The 22609-nt window shown below is 39.5% G+C and overlaps 1 protein-coding gene across 1 annotated transcript; it reads right to left on the reverse strand.

The window, feature by feature from the left end:
- Positions 1-13104: 13104 nt before the first annotated feature.
- On the reverse strand, positions 13105-13870 carry LOC117576128 (uncharacterized). The gene is made up of 3 exons (XM_034260687.2): positions 13683-13870; positions 13443-13622; positions 13105-13391 (listed from the first exon to the last, which is right to left on the reverse strand). The coding sequence occupies exons 1-3, from the start codon at positions 13728-13730 to the stop codon at positions 13131-13133; spliced, it is 489 nt and encodes a 162-aa protein (XP_034116578.2). The 5' UTR covers positions 13731-13870; the 3' UTR covers positions 13105-13130.
- Positions 13871-22609: the final 8739 nt, after the last annotated feature.

Below are 22609 nucleotides of genomic sequence, written 5' to 3' on the forward strand. Positions count from 1 at the left end.
TTCAAATTGTTGCAAACTTGTTGAATATTAAATAATTTCATTTCATTTGTGAAGCATCTGATACCATAGTTTCCATAGAGTGGCTTTCGTTGTTGGTGTGATTTACCAGCCGCAAGTCTGCTGCGGATGTTGCCCCAAATGCTTCAACAATATGCAACACTTTAGCTCCAAGCTCAACTAAACTTTTGTGGTCCTCCGTCTGTCCGTGTGTTGTTGTGTGTGTGTGTGTGTTTGAGCGAACAATTGGCAAAATGGCGCAAGTGTGCTTGTCATTCCTCTTCTTCTTTTGGTATTTGTTGTTATTGCTCTTATTGCTGAATGTGCAGTGGCGTAATTAATTTGAAACGGCGCCAACATCGGATGCAAATGCCTCTCTCCCATATGCTAATTGTGCTCATCCGCATCCACATCCGCATCCGGAGAATTCAGAAATTTTCCGTTACCATTGATGGACTTGTCAGTTGAAAAATAAAAATAATTTACATCGTACAACAATATTCATTTCAATACCAAAAGCAACTTTATTGCTTTTAATATTTGCATTATTTCTCAATTTGTTGTGCAAATTTTTATATTGCAACCATTTCGTGCAGCTGCCGCACGAACACACGAACAACCGTCACATATACAGACACATACAGTCGCTCACACACATACTCTTACATACGAAAGACAACTCCCCAGAGCAATTGTTGTCACTTTGAACAGCAGCTGCTTAAAATTCAATAAATGAAAAAACGAGTGCGCATGCAAATTGCGCCTAATAAAAGCCTTATTTAGGTATACAGCATGCTGTCGAAATTATTTATGCTAAGTATTTTCATATATCGAAGCTATATGTATTAGTTTTAAGAGTTGCCCATTGGCAAAATCTATTGAAGTACTTTCCATTTCATAATAGTCAAATGCTGAATATATATGTATAGATAAATCTCGAATCCTTCTCTTCTTAAAGCATTTCTAGCGGGTTGTTTTTTTCTTTTGTGGCTCACGTAATGCTGTATACAGTATTTATATGCATTAGTTGATTTATCATTCAGGTCGCGTTTAGTACATCAACATTTACAGCTACAATAAGACAAAAGACTCACGAATGTCAATGTTACACACATGCGTAGACATTTACTCTGTGTGTGTGTGAGTGTTGTGCCATGTCAATTGTCACTTTTGTTGGCCGACTTTAAAATGTATTTTTTATAAGATTGCGGAACTTACTGCAAAGAAGAGGGTCTTGGGCACCCAGCTGAGAGGGACTTGAAAGTGCTGCCCATTTGGGGAGCTACTGATGGCTTTTTGCTCTAATGCTTCGCACTAATGAAAAAGTTTTTATTGCCACCGCACACATGCGTGAACTTTCAAATTCAGAATGCAGAATAAGATGCCAACTATGTATAGGGGCAGGACCTGGAACCAGTCGCATAATAAATGAACTGCTAAGAGGCGTGCCCAAGGCACAGATGCCTCTGGAGATTGATGACATTCAGCCGAACGAAGCAGCCGACCGAGGCTTTCACATCTAATTAAAAACACAAGGGCTTCAAATCAAGCAGCTCCACCGCCCACTACATACATACTACTTATGTATAGCAAATAGAGGAGCACTATAGCAGACCCAGAGGAACCACAAACGACTCACATTACTCATACGTTATAAACACATTAAAGCAGCTGGCAACTTACGAGTAAAATCTAAACAATAATTACACATGCGACCCGCATACGGCCGGCAACCTCAGTGCAGCTTTACCGTTGTCTGACATATGTTTAGACGATAGCTCCCTGGAGAGGCCAACTCGGAGTTCAAGTCCGTCCAAAGCCGACGCCAACGACGCGTCAGTGATGCCAACACCGACGCCAACGCCGCATTGAAGCTGAAGCTGATGCCGAGGATGGCCATAAACGTAAGTGAATTAACCATTCAACTAACATTATGGCCATTAAATCATTTTTGCAAGCACCGCATGCGATGGGCTAGCAAAGTGAAAGGCAACCCCAGAAAACACCAGGAAATCGTTGAGAGCCGAGCCCTGTGTTGCCGCATTTTTTGGGGCGTGTTGTAAGCGAACATCACACATTCACTTTGGGGCGCAACCACACAAAAAGAAGACAACTTGTGAACTAATTTGTTGCGCCTACCCCTCCACACACACAGCTGGCAAACCCATCCCCAAAATGCCAAGCGTGCGTGTGTTTTGCAATTGAAGCTCAACTACAAAGTGTATGTGAAGGGAGCGCGGCCTACTAAAAAAAAAATGTGTTTACAGCGTTGCAATTAATGGCGCTGCACACGCAATGTACCCCGCTGGCTTGCCAACACCTCACTCGGGGTGTGGCATCAATTGCCAGCATAAAAAACTCAAAGGCAACAACAGGAATTAGATGCATCAGAAACTTGAGGGGGACTCTCAAAGGTTATTCGCAAACTGTGGCGTTAAAAAGGCGTGAAACGTTTGGTTTATATCCAGCGATGTCAGACAAAATCAATTTATGTGCACGCATTGCTCATTTGAGGGAACTTAGTGAACGCTGAGTGGCACCCTGCGATGATAATTTATTAAAAAAAGCAACAAATATAAAAATATATACTGGAAGATACTGAACTCATTTAAATTATTAAAAAAAATTAAAACTAAAATTTGTATAATTGACAGCTTTTGAAATTAAGACATTTTTAACTCAAACAAATTTTTAAAGATCGGTTGACAAAATATAGAAGATTGTAAAAGCAAATTGTCTGCTAAATTAAAAGTAATTCGTATTATTCACAGCTCAATATACAGACTCCAGCGGGAGTCAATATAAGTCATTCGTCTGGGTTCTATGTGCTGTTCTTATCTTTATGGCGAACATGGTCGTATATTTATATTGCGTAAGGTGAGGAGAAATAAATTCTTAACGAGCAGCGAGCGAGCAACAAAATGAGCCGTAAAGCAATCAATTTGCCATGTGTTTTCATCTACTCATCTTGGAAAATATACTTGAAAATGCAAATATATACGAAATCATACAATCTGGGCACATCAGCATCAGCATCGCAGACAAGTACAGGTAGATGTTAGGGGTTGAGAGGCAGACGGGTATCTCAACAGATTTATATTTGCATTTTACATTTTTACAATTTCAGAATTTTACAACTGAATTGTGCGTGCAAAAAACGAATGCAAACAATTATCAAGCAGCTCGCATGTTGCCTTTGATAAATATGATATATAATTGTAAATATTTGCTGGAGCGCACGTATGACAAAATAAATACGCAGCCAAAGCACTGCCATAATACGAGTAAATAAATAATACAATATCTCACACCCACACATACACAAGAAACGTGCTGCTGTCAACGTTTGTAATTTTTAATAACAACTTTAATAATTTATGACCAAAACTTTTGGGTGCAATCAACGATTACTACAGGCAGAGACAAGAAAGACTGAAATCGACTTTCGAATTCAGATACTTACCCCAAAATCCTTTTTCCCTTTGAATGATATTCAGATGTCAGCTAAAACACTCTCAATTTGAACTGTGAATTGATGTGTTGAGCTTTTGCTTTACAGGTCACTGTACTTATAGCAGGGTCATTTTGTCTGTACGCCACCCCGAATGAAATTTATAAACAGAGAAAAACATGCAAAGAGGGATGCGTAAAAATATTTTGCCCCAGGCGAGACTGAAAATTGTCTGAAATTAGTTTGAAGGGTGCATAAAATTATGGAAATGTGTAAAGCAAAGGCATATTACTAGACATTGGGAGGGCTTGAGCATATGTTAACTATAAGTAGATTCAGCATATGTTTAGAGAAAACTTAATTGATTGCATTAGATTTTAATATGAAGATATTGCTTTTAAATTGAAACGCCGTTAGCGTCGACAGTCACAAGCATTCACATACGTAAGTCGCTTACATTAATTTACTCTATATTGGCTTGTTGGCATATTAGTTATTCCACATGCAGCTAATTTGAAGTCTCGCAAACTTGGCTAATATACTTGACCTAACAAATCATCCATACACAAGGGTAAAGGATCACATTCAGCTAAAGTTCTTGGCCAAGAAACTTGTTAGCATGTTTACTGAGGGACTGCGACTGGAAACTGTCTTGTTGTTCAGTTCGTTGGCAAACAATGCGTATACGTATTAAGCCAAAAGCAGAACAGTTAACTAATTTGGCCTAGTTGGCCAAGTCAAGCCAAAGCCAGTTGGCATAAACAAACATATGTATGTATTTCAACCTCTGGGCTCTGCATTCTACTAACTGAGGACCATTTTAGATGCCGTTCATTTGTTAATGTGTGTGCTTTAGGCCAGTAAGGTGGAGCCTCTTTTGTTGCCTCTAATTAAAAGCCACATGAGTACATATACAAACGAGTATGCTGTTGGTAAGATGACTTACAATTTAACACTGTCACGCATCGTTTCGTGTGGGGCTTCAACCTTTTGGGCCAAAAGGTAATGCTAATCACGGAGGGTTCAGGCATTCGTTTAACGACTGCGCTGCGGTGACATGGTGAGCACGCCCATCCAAGACTTACAATTAGACTAATGAACGCCGCATCAGAGCTGCGTAATTTGATGGCCAATTCTCATTTGAACCACGTCTGGCAAAGATATGCAAGCAGAGAGAGTCAGTCAGACTATGAGTCAGACAAGGGGAATTCCTTTGAGCGCGCTGTTTTGTTTGTTCTGTTTGTTTTATCGTTGCATTTGCCTTTTGCCAATTAAAATAAATTATAATCCAATTTAGCCAGAAAAAGGCAACGCCATACACTGCCGCTCTTTTTAGAGAAGTTTACACAATTACGCGCAGATTTATAATGTTTTTAGGCAATGACAACGACAACGGCACAAACATCAGCAATAATAATATCAAGAAGAAAATCTGCGATTTGCAACGTGCCAGACACGAATAAGTTAGTCCCGGAGCTTCGTTGCCTCTGGAGAACAAAAATGTGTAATGTAAAATACAAGAATAATGAAATACGTTCAACCATCGATGGTTTCGAGAAGGCTAGAAACAACTCCGTCGGTATGTCTTCCTTTTTTTGTACGGTGCTGCATTTGACGTTCTGTTTCTTTTATTATTTTGTTTTATGAATTTTTTTATGCTGAGCTTTTCGCTTTTATCGCCGCGAAAGCAGACTCGTTAAAAACATTTTTTACTTATTGAAATCGACAGGGAGGCTGAACGACAACGACGACCACTTTGATGGATTAAAAGTTAAATGGCTCTTGTAGACGCCCTGGGGAATTTCACTGGCCAGACAATGAGCCAGACATTGGCCGCACGATTTAAATGCCAACAAACCGAAAAAAGTTGACCCAAAAAATTTGTGTGAACTGCACGATAATCATTAAAGCACGTTAGCGTATCAAAAGCTAAAACACCTTGAAACAAGTGCTAAAAGGTATCACAAAATTTGAATTGTTCTCGACGAGAGAGCGAGGTATTTTAAATTTATAGCTTTAAGCAAATTCAAATTGCAATCACATTAAAGACAAAGCCAAGTGCAACAAGGTGTTTAAAAAGCTAAGTCCAGCATGGATTATTTATAAGGATGTACTTACTATCTGTGTTCAACCTTGTTGCCTGCGGGGTATCAGTCTGACTGTCTGGCATTACATTACGGCCATTGACAGAATGATCGGCGTCGTTTATGTATGTTGGAAATGGCAGAAATGGTTTTGCTCCTTGTTCAATGGGCATGTTAAGCTTAACGAGTGCATTGTGTGGATGTATGTTGAGTGTGAATATGTGGGAGCAGCCCTTGGCTATTGGCTGGCAGTTTTAATTGGATAATGCAGAGCATTGAGTGACAGCTAATTGCTGCGCTTAAAGTTGCACCATTTGGCTGGCCCGCATAACGTATACGCTCTGTGGGCAATGGCATGTGACTTTTGGCCTCCTTGTAATTAGCAGCATTGGCAATTGAAGTTGCAAACTTTTGGTTAGCTGCCAGTCACAGATGCTGTAGGATCACATTGTCTGCCTCGCTCACTATTTATAAATTTAATGGCTCGCATTTTTTAAAGCTTAATGCAATCGTGGCTGACAGTAAAGTTTGAGTGCTGTCAACGCCAGGCAAAGTCTCCGATGTGGCAAAAACTTTTGCGGTGATAAGCGTCAAGTTGCACTGACTTCGTTCGACTCCATCCGTGTGGCCTCTTCGGGGCTTTTGCCCTATCCTGTCCTGTTTCATCCTGTCTGCCGGCGCATAAAAGTGTGCAACACATTTTTTTTTGTTAGCTTCCGCATTTTAGCCAACTTGTTACTCAACTAGTACTTACAAGGATGTGACTCGTCGTCGTCGTCGGCGTCGTCATCGTCGTTCGGCTCCATTCTGTTGCATTTTGCATCTGTTTTTGTCGTCATATCAGTTTACGTCTGAATAGACACGTTATCTATACACAATATGGCTTTAAGTGAGCCCTGCCTGCCGCTGCACAGAGGTGTTGGCTCCCAGTAGATTCCAGAGCCAAGAGCCAAGGGCTCTGAATGTTCCAGGTTGCATGTTTTGAATGATATACCATACTCAGCCGCAACTCGTTAGCTTTGCCAGGCAAATACGTATACGAATACGACGAAAATACATATTCGTATAAGTGTAGAGTGTGGCAAAAATATGCAGATGTGTGCTGTGTTATGTATTGTGGTACAGCTCTTTTGTATTTTCTTGCCGAGACGTGCATTGTGTGTCGACATAATTCATTGCACTGTGCATTCCCCCATATAGCTGAAGGTCTCGCTGCAAGCCTCGTTTTTTGCTCTTTCAACTTACAAGTTTTGCTCGTTCGTCTTTTGCCGCAATTACCAAGCTCAAAGTTTATGGACTCTTGCGGCTGCTCGTTAGCCACATTTGTTTTATGCACGTGCACAATTCCATGTGCAAATTAATCAAGCCAAGTAAATCGAAAATTAAAGCACTTAGCACCTGCAAACGCAAACGTCAAGCAATTGAATTTTCCGTACAATAAACAATCAGCAAAATTGTATCGTGTAACTTGAACGCAATCGCCGAAGCAAATGTCATTTATTACAAATCAAATGACAGCTGGGATAGTCTACTTGATCCTCACACTTATTGGTCTTGCAAGTCTGATGCAAAATGCAAGTTTCATTGGGCACTTTGTTTCTGGAAGGAGCCCCCAGTAAATATCGACAGACATAAATAATTCATGCTTGATAAATTAAACAATATACTGAGCAGCCATTAGTTATGCATAACGTATACGGCGTGTGCGCCCAACTATAACACCCACATACACACAGCCGCAGCAACAGCTTCAGCGACAACTACAACTACAACTACAACTACAGCTGGAGCAACAGTAGCGAGCGACAATTGCAACGCCTGCGAAGCCCAAAGCCCGGAAACGGAAATGTGCATAGTGCATGCTATTTGCACAAATGTGACAGTGTCTGGGATGTGCAAACCATTGAAGGGGGATGTTAAATAGAGGGTGCGGATGTAACAGCTGAAACATTGTGAATATATTACGACTATTAAAATTCTTCGCAATTTTTGTACAGTAAACTTTTTCTGTTCATTGAAATATTAAAGAAAAGATATGTCCACTTAGACTAAATGTTGAACCTAGTACCTTAAATTAAGTTATTTAATAGGGTAAAACCTTGTTTACACACAAATTTATGCAGGAACATGATGGCATCTAATTATACTTTTAACAGCATCTAAACTAACCCAGACAATAGCTCATCAGTGGTAAGTACCCGAGGCGTCTGCCCTGGAGGTTGCTTGCCGCAATGCAAACACAACTGTAATTATGTAATGCATAAAGGCAACATTTACCGTTGCAATGCCGTTGCAGGCACAACTTGCCTCCGGCGCATCCCTCCTCGTCTGCTTGTCCGTCCGGTGTGTGCAGACTCAAATGGCGACAGATACTGTAATTGAAATGAAAATTACTGCAGCCAGCAAGACGAAATGCTGCATTATTGCATGGGTAACAGAATGTGGGAAGACGGCTATTGATAGTTTCGGTGTCAAATTCTACAAAGCATACATAACGGAAACTGTAATTACGTATACGCCATGCTACCGTAGTGCATAACTTAAGCAAATAGCTGTCAAAGCTCTACAATTCGGCAGTTAAAAATTACCAAACATGCAAGTAGATGTACTCGGGCTCACTTTCTACATCTACACGAATCGTACTCCATTTCACTTGCGGCAAGCAATTTACTTGCTCTTTGTTGTGCAACCTGCGGAAGATTTTAATGACGTTGCAACGACTGCTGCCGACTGCTTCTTCATGCGCCAACTTTTCTTCATCCCAGCTTAATATTCACATTTCCTGCTTAGAATTTAAACCGTAATTAGATATTTATGTTGAAAAAAGCCAAATCTCTGCCTTCAAGCGTACGTTCACACAAACTGAATTAATTACCTTGATGATTGCTCTTTTCAATGCCTTGAAGCCACATTCTAAGAAATACCAAATGTAAGGCAGCTCGGATAAACTCATTGAGCACAGCAATATTATATTATTGAAGTAAATTGAAAATCTTGCTTGCCATTTGTTAAGCTTGATCGCGGGATTTAAATAGCAATTAACTTAAATGCTATTTAAAAGTCGCCAGCACAAGCAGCAGGAAAGCAAAGTTATCAGCATGTTTGGTTATATTTTTTCTTTTTTTTAAAGGCTCAGAATGCAATATGGCCATAAGAAACGAGCGTATATATACACCATCACACACAATGGTTACGTAGCTTTTAAGCTGCAATAATAAAACAGCTTCACGGGATGTTTCCTCGCGTCTGCACGTAGCACTGCTGGCTGACTTCCTACAGTTCGTAATAAGGATTTTATGGAATTCTTTTAATTAATGATAAATATTGAACGGCCAGAACCCAATGCGAAATCCTTTTTAATGCACCAAGTTGATTGAACTGTCGATGGAGATGCGTGCTTAAATGATTGCTTATTGCTTATCAGCAATAAACAGCAAATATCAATTGATCTATTAAAACTCTGAATTAACCAGCTGGTCTTCAAGTATTTTCTTTCTCATAGATGCATAGTTTATTACACAGCTTTACAAGCTGCTTTCTCAAATCAAGACTACATAACTTTCACAAAGTTATTCATATAATATTTACCATAGCGAATTTTTAGTATTGCAACATATTGTTTCAGCTGGTCAGCTAAGCTTGAATTCCTCACTGTAACCTACTATGCATTAGTTCCTGTGTTTGGGTATCCAAGTTTCTTGTTATTCCAATGAACAACTTTGAAATGGCCTTCACCAGCTACTTTACTAGTTACCAATCAAATACATACTAACTGGCAGGAAAAAAACAGCAAATTAAAATTTACTAATACAAAATAAAAACTTAAACCTGTAGTAGGACGTGTGTCTACACACACATACACACATATACATTAACTCGATGCTCTCTCGGCTATCCGAACTCTCTCTCGATATTGGCTCTCTTTATCATTTCTCTCTTTTCACATTCTATGTTATACATAATTAAGCTATGCGGTCAGTCTTGATCGAGCAGCAGAATAAATCGGACGCTAAGCTACAATTCGTGTTGTTTTATTAACTACCACAAACCTTTATTGTCGATAATTTTCGGTATTTTTAAAAAGGTCCGATTAATATACACATGTGATCATTTGAGGTAAAATGTTATTAATTGTACAACTAAGATAGTGAATTCACATTTAATATGATCCATTAAGCTAAAATTTTGAAGAAATATATAGATATACATATCGATATATAGATATACAGAAATCTAATGATCTATTGTGCAATACACAACATATATGCGCATACGATAACCATTAGCAAAACGCAGATTAATTCAAACCATTCCAATAAGCTTTTGAAGTTCATCAGACGCGGGAAATTGCGATGCATGGAATAAACAATTAATGAAAGAACTCTATGTGATCCCGAGGCACTTTCATTCTCGTGTAAGGTAAACCAGTTGGGTAACTGACGCTTCTTCAGATACATTCCAGTTGGCCGGGGCACTCCCCCCGGTTGGGCAATGACGGGATCAGGAGATGGATGGGGTCCCTCGCTCAGAAATGGGAAAATATCCTCATGAAGAATTAATCGAAGTCCACAGTGGGGACATTGAGGACAACGGCGGCCGGCGAGGTTCGGCCACAAACAAGTCCAGCAATACAAGTGACCACAAATCGTTATAACTCCGCCACGAACATGATTATTACATGCATTACACAGAAATCGAGAGAATATGTGTCTCATGAGTTTTGATCTCACAGTAGAGTTTTCCATACCCAACGACATTATATTAGTTTCGAAAGTTTCTCAAGATTGATCTACAGTAAAAAAAATGGTCAATATAAATTAGCCGAACACTAATGTTATGTTTAACAAACATTTGTCTGTAGCTTCCACAAATTTAAATATATTTTGTAAGAATTCTGAATAGGTGTTTGCTTTTGGAAGTGCGTTGTTATTAGGCATCTTGATTGATAGAAAAATATTAGACTCTTAATGATATTTAATGTTGAGGTTACTCGATTGAAATTTGTTATAGAGATTTTTTTCTTTTGTGCTTTTATATCGACTTCAAAGTCTGCTCATTATGATTTCCTGGCAATTATCTGCATATAAAGCAAAAATTTAAAACGGCTGCCATTGATTGACATTTTCCTGATTGATGGCTGCAACAGATGGCATTATATTCAACTTTGTTGCAATTGTGCAGAGACTGGCTGTTAAGCTTTGTGGGGGTTCCCAGACCATACTTATATTTATGCCTGACACTTGGCGTACTGCCAGAGGCAATTAGACAAGAGCTGTGGCAGCCGCCTGTTTCAGGGTTCGCGCTAGCTCGTAAATTCCAACCTACACACTGGCACTTGACAGTCTCAAAGTCTGGTGAAAACGCGAAAAATCAGAACCGGACACGAACACAGACAGTGTCTGACATATGGCAGCATAATTTATGCGTACAATGAACCAGTGCAATACGATGACGGCCACAGATTCATTTTGCATTCTGATCTGACGCTGCAGTTGACCTTTTGTTGCATCCATTCAAATTTACGCGTTGCGGCTGCCAATTGTATGGGCGTATATATAATGGAAATGCGTATAATCATATGTATATGCTAGTGTGTGTGTGTATACATTGTCCTTGACAGGATTGAGTGCACATTGAATTGCCCTGGTTGTGGCATTGGGCAATCGGCAGCCTTAACGATCCATGACACGTCACTTAATTGACCCATAATTCGTGCTCTTTTTACATAATTAAAATAAATATAAGGCCAAGCCAACCAACGAAGCGATGTAATCATACAGCATTCATATCGATGAGCATGCATTCCATTTTAATTACGAATTGAATAACCAATTCAGTAAAATGCAGAATTTCATGAAAATTACAAACTATTTCAACCATCTGTGAATTATTTACTCGATTATGTTAATGTGCATAAAGTGTGAAAATTAAAATCTTTCAAAACGATTGAAGCAACTCAATAGACTCGACTTGCATGCATTCGCCAAACTGCTGTCCATTCACATTAAATAAAATTTAATATGTGCATGTTTCTTTCATACATTCGAATTTAATTTCAATTATATATGTTATATATTATAACGTGTTAATGCCTGAAGCGTAATTAAAAGTATTATCTCTGCACTGTAATGTTTAACACGTGATTTTTTAACTTGTCGCAATTGTAACTGGTTGAGCTTTAAGAGTTGCGTGACTGGCAGCAGCGGTCAGTGCCAGTTATTGGCTTCATTTGGCATTTGACAGTTGGCATTTGGCTGGCTCTATGGGCAAGCCGAGCAGTTCAGTGGTGATTGTGGTTCATGTGGATCATTGGATTGTTGTAGACGACTGACTTTATACTAACCAGTTTGGCATTTTGCCTCGTTATTTGCATACAAATAACAGTTGACTCGTAATACACTGCGTATACGCAATAAACGCGTTAAGCGCACTAAAGTAACACAAAACAACAACAATGGCAATAACAAGGACAACAACCGCATGCGCTGGTCATTAAATGCAACAATAAATTCTGTTCAACGTCCATGAGTCCGTAGGTCTCTGGTTCTTTGGTTCCCAGGGTTCCGGGCTCCGGGCTCCAGCTTTGACTCTCTGTCTCCGGCTCCGATTTCCTATCCGAATCGACTGTCATGGCATGCCCGAAATTTAATTAGTTGGCATTTAACATTAAACATTTTGCAGCTGATGTCATTGTTGTTGTGTTTCCGCCCATTGCTGACGCAGCCATTGCCATTGCTTTGGGTTTTTTTATGCTCTTACAGCGAGCACTTTTGCATTCCTGTTAAAGATATCTTTTCTAGGAGACTGACAAGTAACTTGCAAGGGTGTTAACTCTTCGTCATTTGGTAGCTAGAACGCTTTGTTTTATTTTTTTGTTTTTCAGTTAATTAAACGCACGCAAACATTTCGTCGTTCTAAATTATACGCAATTAAATTTGAAATTACTTTCGAGTGAGTTTTCAGTGTTGTTTTTGGCAACGGCGCGGCAATAATTTAACTGGAAATTTTACTGTAAGCCCCGCTGCTGCCAAGTGTCACTTTTGATGGGGCGCCTTTCCTTCAGCGTCATTCGAGCATTCTCCGAATTGGTGAACTCACAACTTCAGAGCTTTGGCATGCCTTTAACTTTTATGCTTGGCAAGTTTCGAGCCGTCTTTAAGGAGTATGTTGCCTTAACTTTGTTTGTCTGGCGCTGAAAATTGCACTGTCTACCAATTTCATTATGCAAAATGCAAGACACATATACACCGAGCACAGTCACTGTCTCATGTGTACTGTAAGGAGTCGGCGAACTTGCCTGAGGACTGACTAAGGGGACTTTCATGCTACGCCGAATACATGTCATTTCTTTCTTTTTATCATCTGCAAGTGGATACACACACAGGTGTGGAGTCAGTACGTCATTGTCTGTGCCATAAGTACAATATTTATATTATTGCGGAGACGCGGTATGGCGCCTGACAACACATTGCAGCGACACAGAATGCTTGGCGCACCGAAGAAACCGAACTTTATGCAATGCAATCACAACACTAAAAGTTAAGAGGAAAACGCATCTGGTACACTCGACTATTTAATAACGAAAATAACGAAAACAACTATTCTATGTTTTCGCGACGACGTGCTTGTTCCTTTTGCTTCTGAACGGTAATTATACAAAGATATATAAAAACAACTACCAGTAGTACGATCGTGAATGTGGTCAGAACAATCGTGAGGAGTCGACAAGTCATACCAAAGTTGGTGTGAATTTCAGTAAGGTTAATGCTATCATCGACTTCATTGAAATACTGATCTATAATAGTCAGAACAAGCACAGCAATGTGTGTTATTATCATGATCAAAAGCATAGCTAAAAACTAAGTTCGATATTAGTTAGAGAAATATAATCAACCAGTTATAACACCTACCACAATGCGTATGTGCTGCCTTGGTTCTGAAAAGTTCGAGTGATATAACCAAGTACTCAGAGCATAAATGACACAAATGTATGCTGTGCTCGCGCTTGCCGACTGTTGAGCCAGCTGATAGTAGCTCGTTGTTGTGGGTACAATATTGCCAAATGATGCTGCATTCAATATGCAAATTAACTATAAGATACATTCCATTAGTCGACCAACACAGATAGCACAGTTCAAGATACAACATACCGCAATCACAAGCAGGAGAATGGCCACAAATTCCTTCTTTGACAACATCGCAAGGCCCTAAGATAGAATACCTAAAATTTAGCTTATAGTTACAAATACATGTTAAAACATAAATTTAAAATTTATTGAATATGATTCAATATTTGATTTAATTTGCATAATTTGACTTAAAGTTCAATGAAAGTTATTTATTATTCGAATTCGATCAGGATTAGTGACTCCAAACGGTGAGTATCCATTTGTCAATTGCTGCTAAATTTTGTGCCTTTATAATTTTAATGGTAGCACAGATCGTGAAGTCATCGAATCAAGCCTTCTGTCTGCCATCATTCAACGTAAATTGAAATTTCTTTTATAAGCCTGACGTCCTTCGATTGGGCTTTGATGGCACTTATCTAACAGCACCAGGCTCGCGTTTTGGAGCGCAGCTTCCAACCATATCAAGAGCATGCCGGCAGGCAGTCAGAAGCCGACAACCGACAGCCGGCAGCCGGCGCTAATTCATCAACAGTAAAGGCAATTTAGATACTCATCTAACCGGATATCGACAGGCAAGCAGGCAAGCAGGCAGGCAGCAGGCAGACAGACAGCAGCCATGAAGACAGACAGAGAGACTGACAACAGGCAACCGACGCCAAGTAAGCAGATACCGATACCCTTGTTCTACTCAACATATATAGTAGTAGTGCTCTCTCGTCTCTCCGTCTAGTTTGCGGCTATGAGATTCGCGCCGCTGGTCGTCCTGCAGACAGAGTTCCATAAAATATTGATAGACGTGAAGTTGGCAGCGCATATTCGCTTCCTGTTCGTGTCTGCCGCAGCCATAAATAATTTGCTGTAAATGCAATCGTGGGGCTATATGGGGCGTAACTGGGCAGTAATGTTGGAAAATGGAAAGTGGAAAGCAGTTGGAGGCAGGTAGGTATACATACATACATATATGACGGCATTGTGGGTATTGAGAGTGGGAGAGGGGACAAAGCAGCGTGATGCTAATGGCAAGGCGGCACGGTGCGAAAGTGTTTTATATGAATTATTCGCTGCGAGCCAATTTGGAGCCACGTTTACGAGCACAATTGAAACCCAACACCGTTTGCCATCGTCGAGGCCATCGAACGGCATCAGGCATCAGGCATCAGGCATCAGGCATCGGGCATCATTGCCACCATGGAATATGGCGCTCCTCTTTGCTGTCGAAATGTTGTAATTTGTTATGTCTGTAACTGTTGCCAGTGTGCATGTCCTTTGTAAGTGTAGGTGGGTGGGTGTGTGTGTATGTTTGTGTTTGTATGTGCAAGCATGTCTTCTCTGTGGTGCTTTTTAATAGCCACTCCGCTCGCTTGACTCACCGACTGCTGTGGCTTATTGTTGCTGTTATTGTATTGGTGCTGCCCGTTGCCTTTATCGGCCTCTCGTGTTCCTTTCATCGTCCCCGTCCCCGCCTGTCCTTCTACCGCGCATGGTAATGTGTATTTAATGACGCCATATCATGTACAAACTGGCACATAATGCTTGCAACAACTGGGCCTTCTCTGGTGCCCGCTGTCGTCAATGGCCAAAAGCAGACGCCCGCTTCTGGGCCCGGTCCACCAAAACACCATCGCCTAATGTCCAACATAACCCGGCAGCTCGGCAGCTCGGCAGCTTCAACTTTGCTGGTGCCAATAAAGCAACCGAGTGCGCCTGTTGGAACACATTCAAATTTTTTAATATATTTTAAAGTGATGCCATGAAGCACAATGCGTCTTAATGGTTCTCCAGCCCTTCAGATGAGCTCAATGAGTTTTGGTCACATTTACAAAGCACCCAGTACATTTTAGCATATCAATTTTGCTGTAGTTCTAGTCTATCAGATCTCTTCTGATCCCTTCAATTATCTAGTTTGGTACCATATTTTTTCTTTTTAGGGATCATAATTTCTATACCTCTATTCTAAGTTCAACAATTTCTCTACACATTCGTAATCAGATTCCATTTACTGAAAACCCGAATCTCGGAATAAAATGTTTTTGCTAGTCTGAACTACACTCATCCAGATATCTTAAATAATAGTTAAAGCGGCAAGGCAGCATCATATAAACTAGCTAGTTGCACAACTGATTGCCCCGGGCTGGGAGCTTCACTTAAGATTCGACTTTGCGTGGTCGCTTAAGCAGATTGAAACAATCTCCGGTGCGGGTAAAAGCTTCAGTCGCAGCAGTAGACGCAGTCTCCGCATCACAACAATGGCTATGGGAAAATGCTTTTTCCTTAAACTCTGATGCTTCTCCCACTCATTGAATTGTGTCAGCCCCAACTCCTGTGACTGTCAGCTGGGTAATTTATAATGAAGTTGCCTTATTGACAGTGGCAGGCGGGTGACTCGAGGAAGTTAAAGTCAAATTGGGGGCCACTTCCGCTGCATTGATTTTAGCTGTCATGCATGCAGCTTGGCTGACAATCGGCATAAATTAAGGACACCACCAGCAAGAGCAAAATTCAACTATAGAAAGCAATAAATACACATAGCTGGTGTGACTCGCGATTGGGGAACTGCATAAATTGAAAATTACCTAGCGTCTGTTGGATATTGCCAGCAGCTCAGAGCAAGCAAATAACAATCAAAATCACTTTCGACCCCAAGACAATTTATTCTCGTATATGAAACACCATTAGAAGCAGCGAAGTTGCTCGTAGAGGGGAGGAGGAAGAAATCACAACTATGAGGCCTTAATCGCTAGGGCCAGCCACATCGTCAGATCGTCAGATGTTTTGATTTATTGCTATTTTATTTGCGCATATCCTTATTTGCCTTGTGTCGACTTATACGCCCTGGCCAACCAACTGTCAGCTTCGACTGCCTAAGGCTATTTTATTGTTCGATAAGTTATCAGCGGTCGAGCAAACAAGCAACCCAGAAAAGCAAACTCTGTGGCTAAGACATTCTCTTGACTGTCGGCGCTCTGCGGCAGACGATATCATAATTTTACTCGCTCTCTTTGCTTGGAGGACAAGCTGTGTTTATATTTTTGTCCTGGTTTCCATCCTGTCAGTATGCCGTGCAACGCATAAATCTAAATTAAATGCCTTTTGAGCGGTAGCAAAAAAAAAAGAAAATACCAAAAAAAAAAACGAAGCAAACCAAAAAGAAGTAAAACCTTCAGCACGATGTCACTTCAGAAAAAGGACTTGGACGCGGCCCCAGACTCGGACGTGAAATGGGCCTCCTGTTCACTGGCCAGCTAGCGCAAATAAATATTAATCATTGTGTAATAATTTTCTGCTGTCAGCTAAATTTAAGCAAAGTATTCATAATCCACAAGTGAAAACCACTTTTGACAAATCGTTTTGCGAGAACCAAGCTTCTTATTTATCGTGTATTTATTTGCGCCAACTTTGCTGGCAGCTCAAATACTTTTGCAAGTTGCCAACTCTATATCACAAATGCGTATTTGTATATTCCTACTTTCGTTTCGTTTCGTTTCGTTTATTTTATTTTAATTTTATTTTTTCTTATTCTTTTTCCAGCTGTAAATCAGTATTATCTGTGGAGGTGCAAGGTTGCTAAGCAAATGGGATTGCAATAATGAAAATGTAATAAGAGGCGATGCCTTCACACGTCGTCCCAACATCTCCTTCGGCTTTGCCCGTTGTCCCTCATCATCAGGCAGAAGAAGGCATCACCCGGAGCCAAGTTTTAACTCGTTGGGTCAAAACGAAAATGTTGCTTATGCATGGGTCTGGCGCGTGTGTCGAGGACGAAGGGTCTACAGTTTGGCATTGTCCTTCTTGTGTATGTTAGCTGTTGGCATTCGTTGCACGTAACGCATTGTTTGAATTTCATGGTGACTTTATGAGTTTTGTAATCAGGTTTGTGAGTAAACACACAAATGTAAACATATACACACTTATACTCTTAGATACTCACACACATTCTCGATTGGTTGCTGGGTTAACCTGCACATTAATATTCCTGCAGCTTGTGCCCCCATGTGGGCGTATTGACAAGCGTTGCGCTTGTTAATGCTAATGAAGGCTGGTGGCCAATGAAATATTGACGCCTTAAACTTGGCCATTTTTGGTGGCCACGAAGATGCGTGGCCTAAAGTTGCAGCCAGCTACAGCAGCAACAGCATCCACTTTAAATGTCTGGCTACCACCAGGTGGAAATATTTTATTGCATACTCTTAGGCGCAGACACTGTCAGGGAGCGCTAGAAAAGAAGGTATAACAAAAAAACTGCTCAACAATGTGATTTATTTGTGTGCAGCACTTAAAACTAGACACACAATAGACGCCACGCCCACTGGGCGTTAGACGTTCTGTCTGTCTGTCTGTAAATTGAGCGCCTTTGTTTACAGGCATTTCTGGAGCAGCTCCAAGGCTTAGTCAGCAGACGAGATGGCAAACAAGCAACAAAGGCTGCTTGCCACTCAGGTTGGTCAGAAATTAACTAAGCAACAGTGTTGCCTAAAAGCACCACAATATGATGCAGCCACCCATAACGAACCCACCCACCCTTACACCTCGCCCACAGTGCAAATAGCTAAAGCAGTCCTTGGTCCTTTGCATGTCCAGACCCATGTCGTGCGGCTATCGGTGAGCATCTATCGGCTGCCTGTTCAAAAGCATTAAATAAATATTTGCTGTGCTCTGCAGGAATTTTTCAACGTATCGTAAAACGCATAAAGCACAACAATGCCGGTTGTGTACCACACAAACACACCCACAAAACATAGTATATTGTGAGCCAGAAAAATATTCTAAATATCATATCATCAGCATTTTTCGATAGAGTCGCTTGTTTATTGAGGGCGCAAGTGAGCGGCTCTGGGGGTTGACTTCAGTGGACAGTTCAGTGTTTACCATTTATTTTTGATTTGGGTATTTAAGGTGCGGATAGACACTAATGTTTCTGTGCGGGCAAACGTGCGTAAAGACTGCCCATCCTGAGATGAGGGATAAATTCACCACACTGTTGACAGCTTAAGTGGCATTTGGCTGCTCGAGCATTACTAACTCCAATATCTAATATCTTTTAAAAGCAAACATTCGGTAGAAGCATGAAAATGAGTTGCTAAATGTTTATTAATTCAATTTTAATTTATTGCGGAAAAATAAGATATCAATTGCATTTCAACAAGTTTATTTGACTTCTAATCACATATTCTATATTTGATTTTAAGCGATAGCACTTTACTTTCAATTTAATAGAGTGATAATTTAATTTAGCATCAACTTTTCGCACAATACAAACAAGAAAAGCTTGAATTATAATTATTTTTTATGGGTTTCGCGGATTTAAAACAAATATTTTTGTATCTCTAAGGTATTGACTGTCGATGCTATGTTTGTACGTGACCGGAAAGCCTCTTTTAATTTATCGATAATTTAGTTATTTGTACAACATATCTAATCAATACACACTCTATTATAAACACAGGACCCAGACACTCAATCAGCTACACACGCACTCTTATGCAGCTGGACTAACAATAACAAAATGTGCAACGCGTGCTCAACATTTGAATTCAAAATAATTAACTCACATGCTAATTAGTTGTATTATCAATACCGAACATTTGTGTGCCAGCTATTTATTGACATTAGCTGGTGAGGCGCATTTTGTTTATGCCCCAGTGGGCTTAAATGATATGGCTATAAAATCATTTAGGAATATGCGTGAGCGCTGTGGGCTTTACGGTCAAACTAATTTTAGACGTGGACTATTTTAAAATGCGAAAAGCAGACAACATGATAATATAATAGGAATTTATATTATTATGGCCTCTTTAAAATCTTGTCTAGACTAAAAATAATTTTGGTTAAATTAACCCCTTAACTATTCTTATCTATGCTGTCAGAATAGTTCAGGTAAGCATCATTTTATCGTACATAAATATCCATTTGAATAAGTAGTACAAACTTAGCATAAATGTGAGTAGCGGCCGGAAATATTCCATCACTCATCACACTCTAGCAATATCAGCAAGTACGTGGCAAGTGTAATTTAAGACTTCAACATAAATCTTGTTGCAAAGCAGCAACAGCGACTGCACAGAGGCAATTTTTCAGAGACGAAAAAAAGTTTCAAGTGTCCTTTCGCATCTCTGAGGCTGCCTTGGCATGTGTTGAATAAATTTATTGTTGTGCATTATGTTGACTAGATCGTAACTCTTCTATATGCGCATATAAAAATTTCCATTATGAATATAAAATACATTGCATTTAACTATAGCAACGCCACTGCACTTGTGCCTCCTTAATAGATAGCCTACAATGAGTAAATGATGGCTCGAGTACTCGCATAAATGCTAAATGGCCGCGACTGGTGTTGTAATTATGAATATTAATTGGAGTGTAAGCTACTACGACCACGCCCTATCAACCTTCGAGAGGGTGCCAATCCAAGAGTCGTCGTTTAGCAAACAAACGCATAACTAATGGCGTAAAAACAGAGTCTATGAATAAATCACAGCAGATTAAGTCCCAAATTATGCGAAAAAGGATAAGAGCTCCAAATTGGCAGTCTCTTTTTGGCATATCCTAAACAAATATAGGCATAAACAAATCCCAAAAGCATCTACAGTGTTTGATATACTGAAAAGTATACTGTTCATACACAAATGTCGGAAATTTGACAAGTGAACACAATCTGGTGATGAGCAACAGATTATATCGCAATCATTTCTACACAGTATCTATTTGTCGAGCAACCGTACCTCTTGATACTTTTATTCGTATGTCGAACATTTTGATTTTCAAGTAATTATTTGCAATACGAGCATAAAACTTTGCTATTTTTGTGACTGAGAGCACTTGAAACTTGATGCATCAAGTGCCTCATGCCGTATGCGTAATTTTTCATTTCCCCAACAAGTCAGCTGTAGCTATTCATCTCTTTTCGTTGTATATGTCGTCTGTCATGTTTCACATGCTGAACTCGTATACTCGTATGCATAAGTGTTTTTTACGCTTTGCTGATGTTTAGTTCTTAGTCGACTTTGCAAATATATTCGAAATTTATGCAAAATTTAATTGCTTTGGAAATTTATTACATTTTGCTCTACTTAGAAAATGTAGTAGCGTTTTAAAAATAAATAATAGTTTAGTTTTTATCTAGTTCAATGTTATAATTTACAAAAATCACAAATTTTAAAAGGTGCTCAATTCAGTTAACAAGATGATATACTTAAACGATAAATCATTTTAAATTCTTTATTTATTAACTATAATCATAACGATATAATATTCATATTATGCAAAAAATATGTGAAGAACTTTTGAAAATTTATTTATTAAGATAATATGATTGTTAAATTCTGTGACCAAAGCTAAATCATTTATTTAATATGCATTGATTTACTTGCATCACCACCATCAGCCATTCTAAACCATTTTATAGTCGTAAAATCCAGCACTTCGTTAATTTACGAGCCAACACCAGTGACTTAGAACCAAATCGAATTTTGATTTTATTGGTATACCTTTATTAATTTTTATTAGTCTCTCTGGATACTAAAACAAAAAACGTAATGTGTCAATGAAATTATATTCGTACTGGAACTAAATAAAGCTTAATTTTAAATAAAAAATTTTATTAGTTCAAATGAAATGTAAATTTTTATTGGCGTTTTGTGGTAAAAACAAAATATTTTGAGTTAACTAAAGTGCTGTTTGTTTAATATTAATATTATTCATAAGATGGTCAATATTGCTCAGACGATAAGGATTCCGGAAACAATGTGATCCTTGGCTCTAACAATTTCTTATTAAGTTGCGAGGACTGAAATTTTTATGCATTTGGTGTCATTGTTATGGGCGTGGTTACACATGGACATGTTTTATGCATGCCTTATATTTTATGTGCATCAATTTCTGCTTTATTGGCAAAATAAGAAATTGTTTTTTACATTTTTGGCAAAGGAAGTCATAAATAAGCAGGAACTGACACTGACTGGACAATCAAGCCCGCGTCTTCTTGCTCCATTGTCCAATCTGGTTCCTGTTGTTTTTGTTCGCCTTGTTGTATCGCAGTATTGCTGACTTCTATGCGGGGCGTGCCCATTTGTGCTGCATCTGCGGCAATTTTGCCCCATTTAGCCTCCTGCCCCAACCAATTCACCCGCATTGTGAGCAAATCAAGTTATTACGCCCAATTCCAACCCCAGAAAACAGTCTTGGATAAATTTTTTGCGTGTGCATGTGTGTGTGTGTGTTTGAGTGTGGGTCACATATGGTGCGCATAAATAGTTTCAGCATTTTCTATTTTCCATTGACTTTGTCGCGCCATCCATGAGGCGGGACTACAAAGTTTCTTTATGCGCTTTCCATGAACATTTCGTGGCAGGTTTATGTATTTAATGGACTTTGCACAACTTTCTTTTTTTCTTCCTTTTTTTTTCTTCATGTTGCTGTTGCGCTAAGTTTCTTTTCTTCATGTGAGAGTGCATGGACGACACACAGCAAAGGCAACAACAATGATGATGACGACGTCGCATTATGTCCATTGGCAAAGTTTTGTGACGCCAGCATTTATAACCGCTCCAGCGTCCATTTTGATTATTAGCAGGCCAGCAGCCCACATGAGATGGCAGGGCGGGAAAATGAATTCACATGCATTTGGGCAAACAGTGACGCATTTTATTATTCAATTATTTTTGCAGACATCAGAATCCAACTCATTTGATCGGGGACAACATTAAATGGCTCCAATGTTGGCGACAAAATAGCTATAAATAGTGCAGGGCAATTTCATCTCTTTGTCATCCCTCAATGAGTTTTAATAAGTTCTCTTCGTAAATTAAACAGGCTCCAAGCACTGGTACTCATAGCCTTGACATTTTTGTAAGCCAAAGTTCACCCGAGCTGAACTTTGGAAGGCATGCAAATTTTTTTGTTGAAAAGCATATTGTAAAGCATATTGCATGATATGCCTCTTTTCATTC

This window comes from Drosophila albomicans, chromosome 2R, assembly GCF_009650485.2.
Source record: "Drosophila albomicans strain 15112-1751.03 chromosome 2R, ASM965048v2, whole genome shotgun sequence".
Lineage (NCBI taxonomy): Eukaryota > Metazoa > Arthropoda > Insecta > Diptera > Drosophilidae > Drosophila > Drosophila albomicans.

What these genes read in the sequence shown, in the direction of transcription:
- LOC117576128 (XM_034260687.2), bottom strand. Translation starts at nt 13,730, where the DNA reads ATGTTGTCAAAGAAGGAATTTGTGGCCATTCTCCTGCTTGTGATTGCG. An exon ending in TTCTCCTGCTTGTGATTGCG is followed by an intron (nt 13,623 to 13,682) that starts GTATGTTGTATC and finishes TGTATCTTATAG; the next exon opens with TTAATTTGCATATTGAATGC. An exon ending in GGCAGCACATACGCATTGTG is followed by an intron (nt 13,392 to 13,442) that starts GTAGGTGTTATA and finishes TATCGAACTTAG; the next exon opens with TTTTTAGCTATGCTTTTGAT.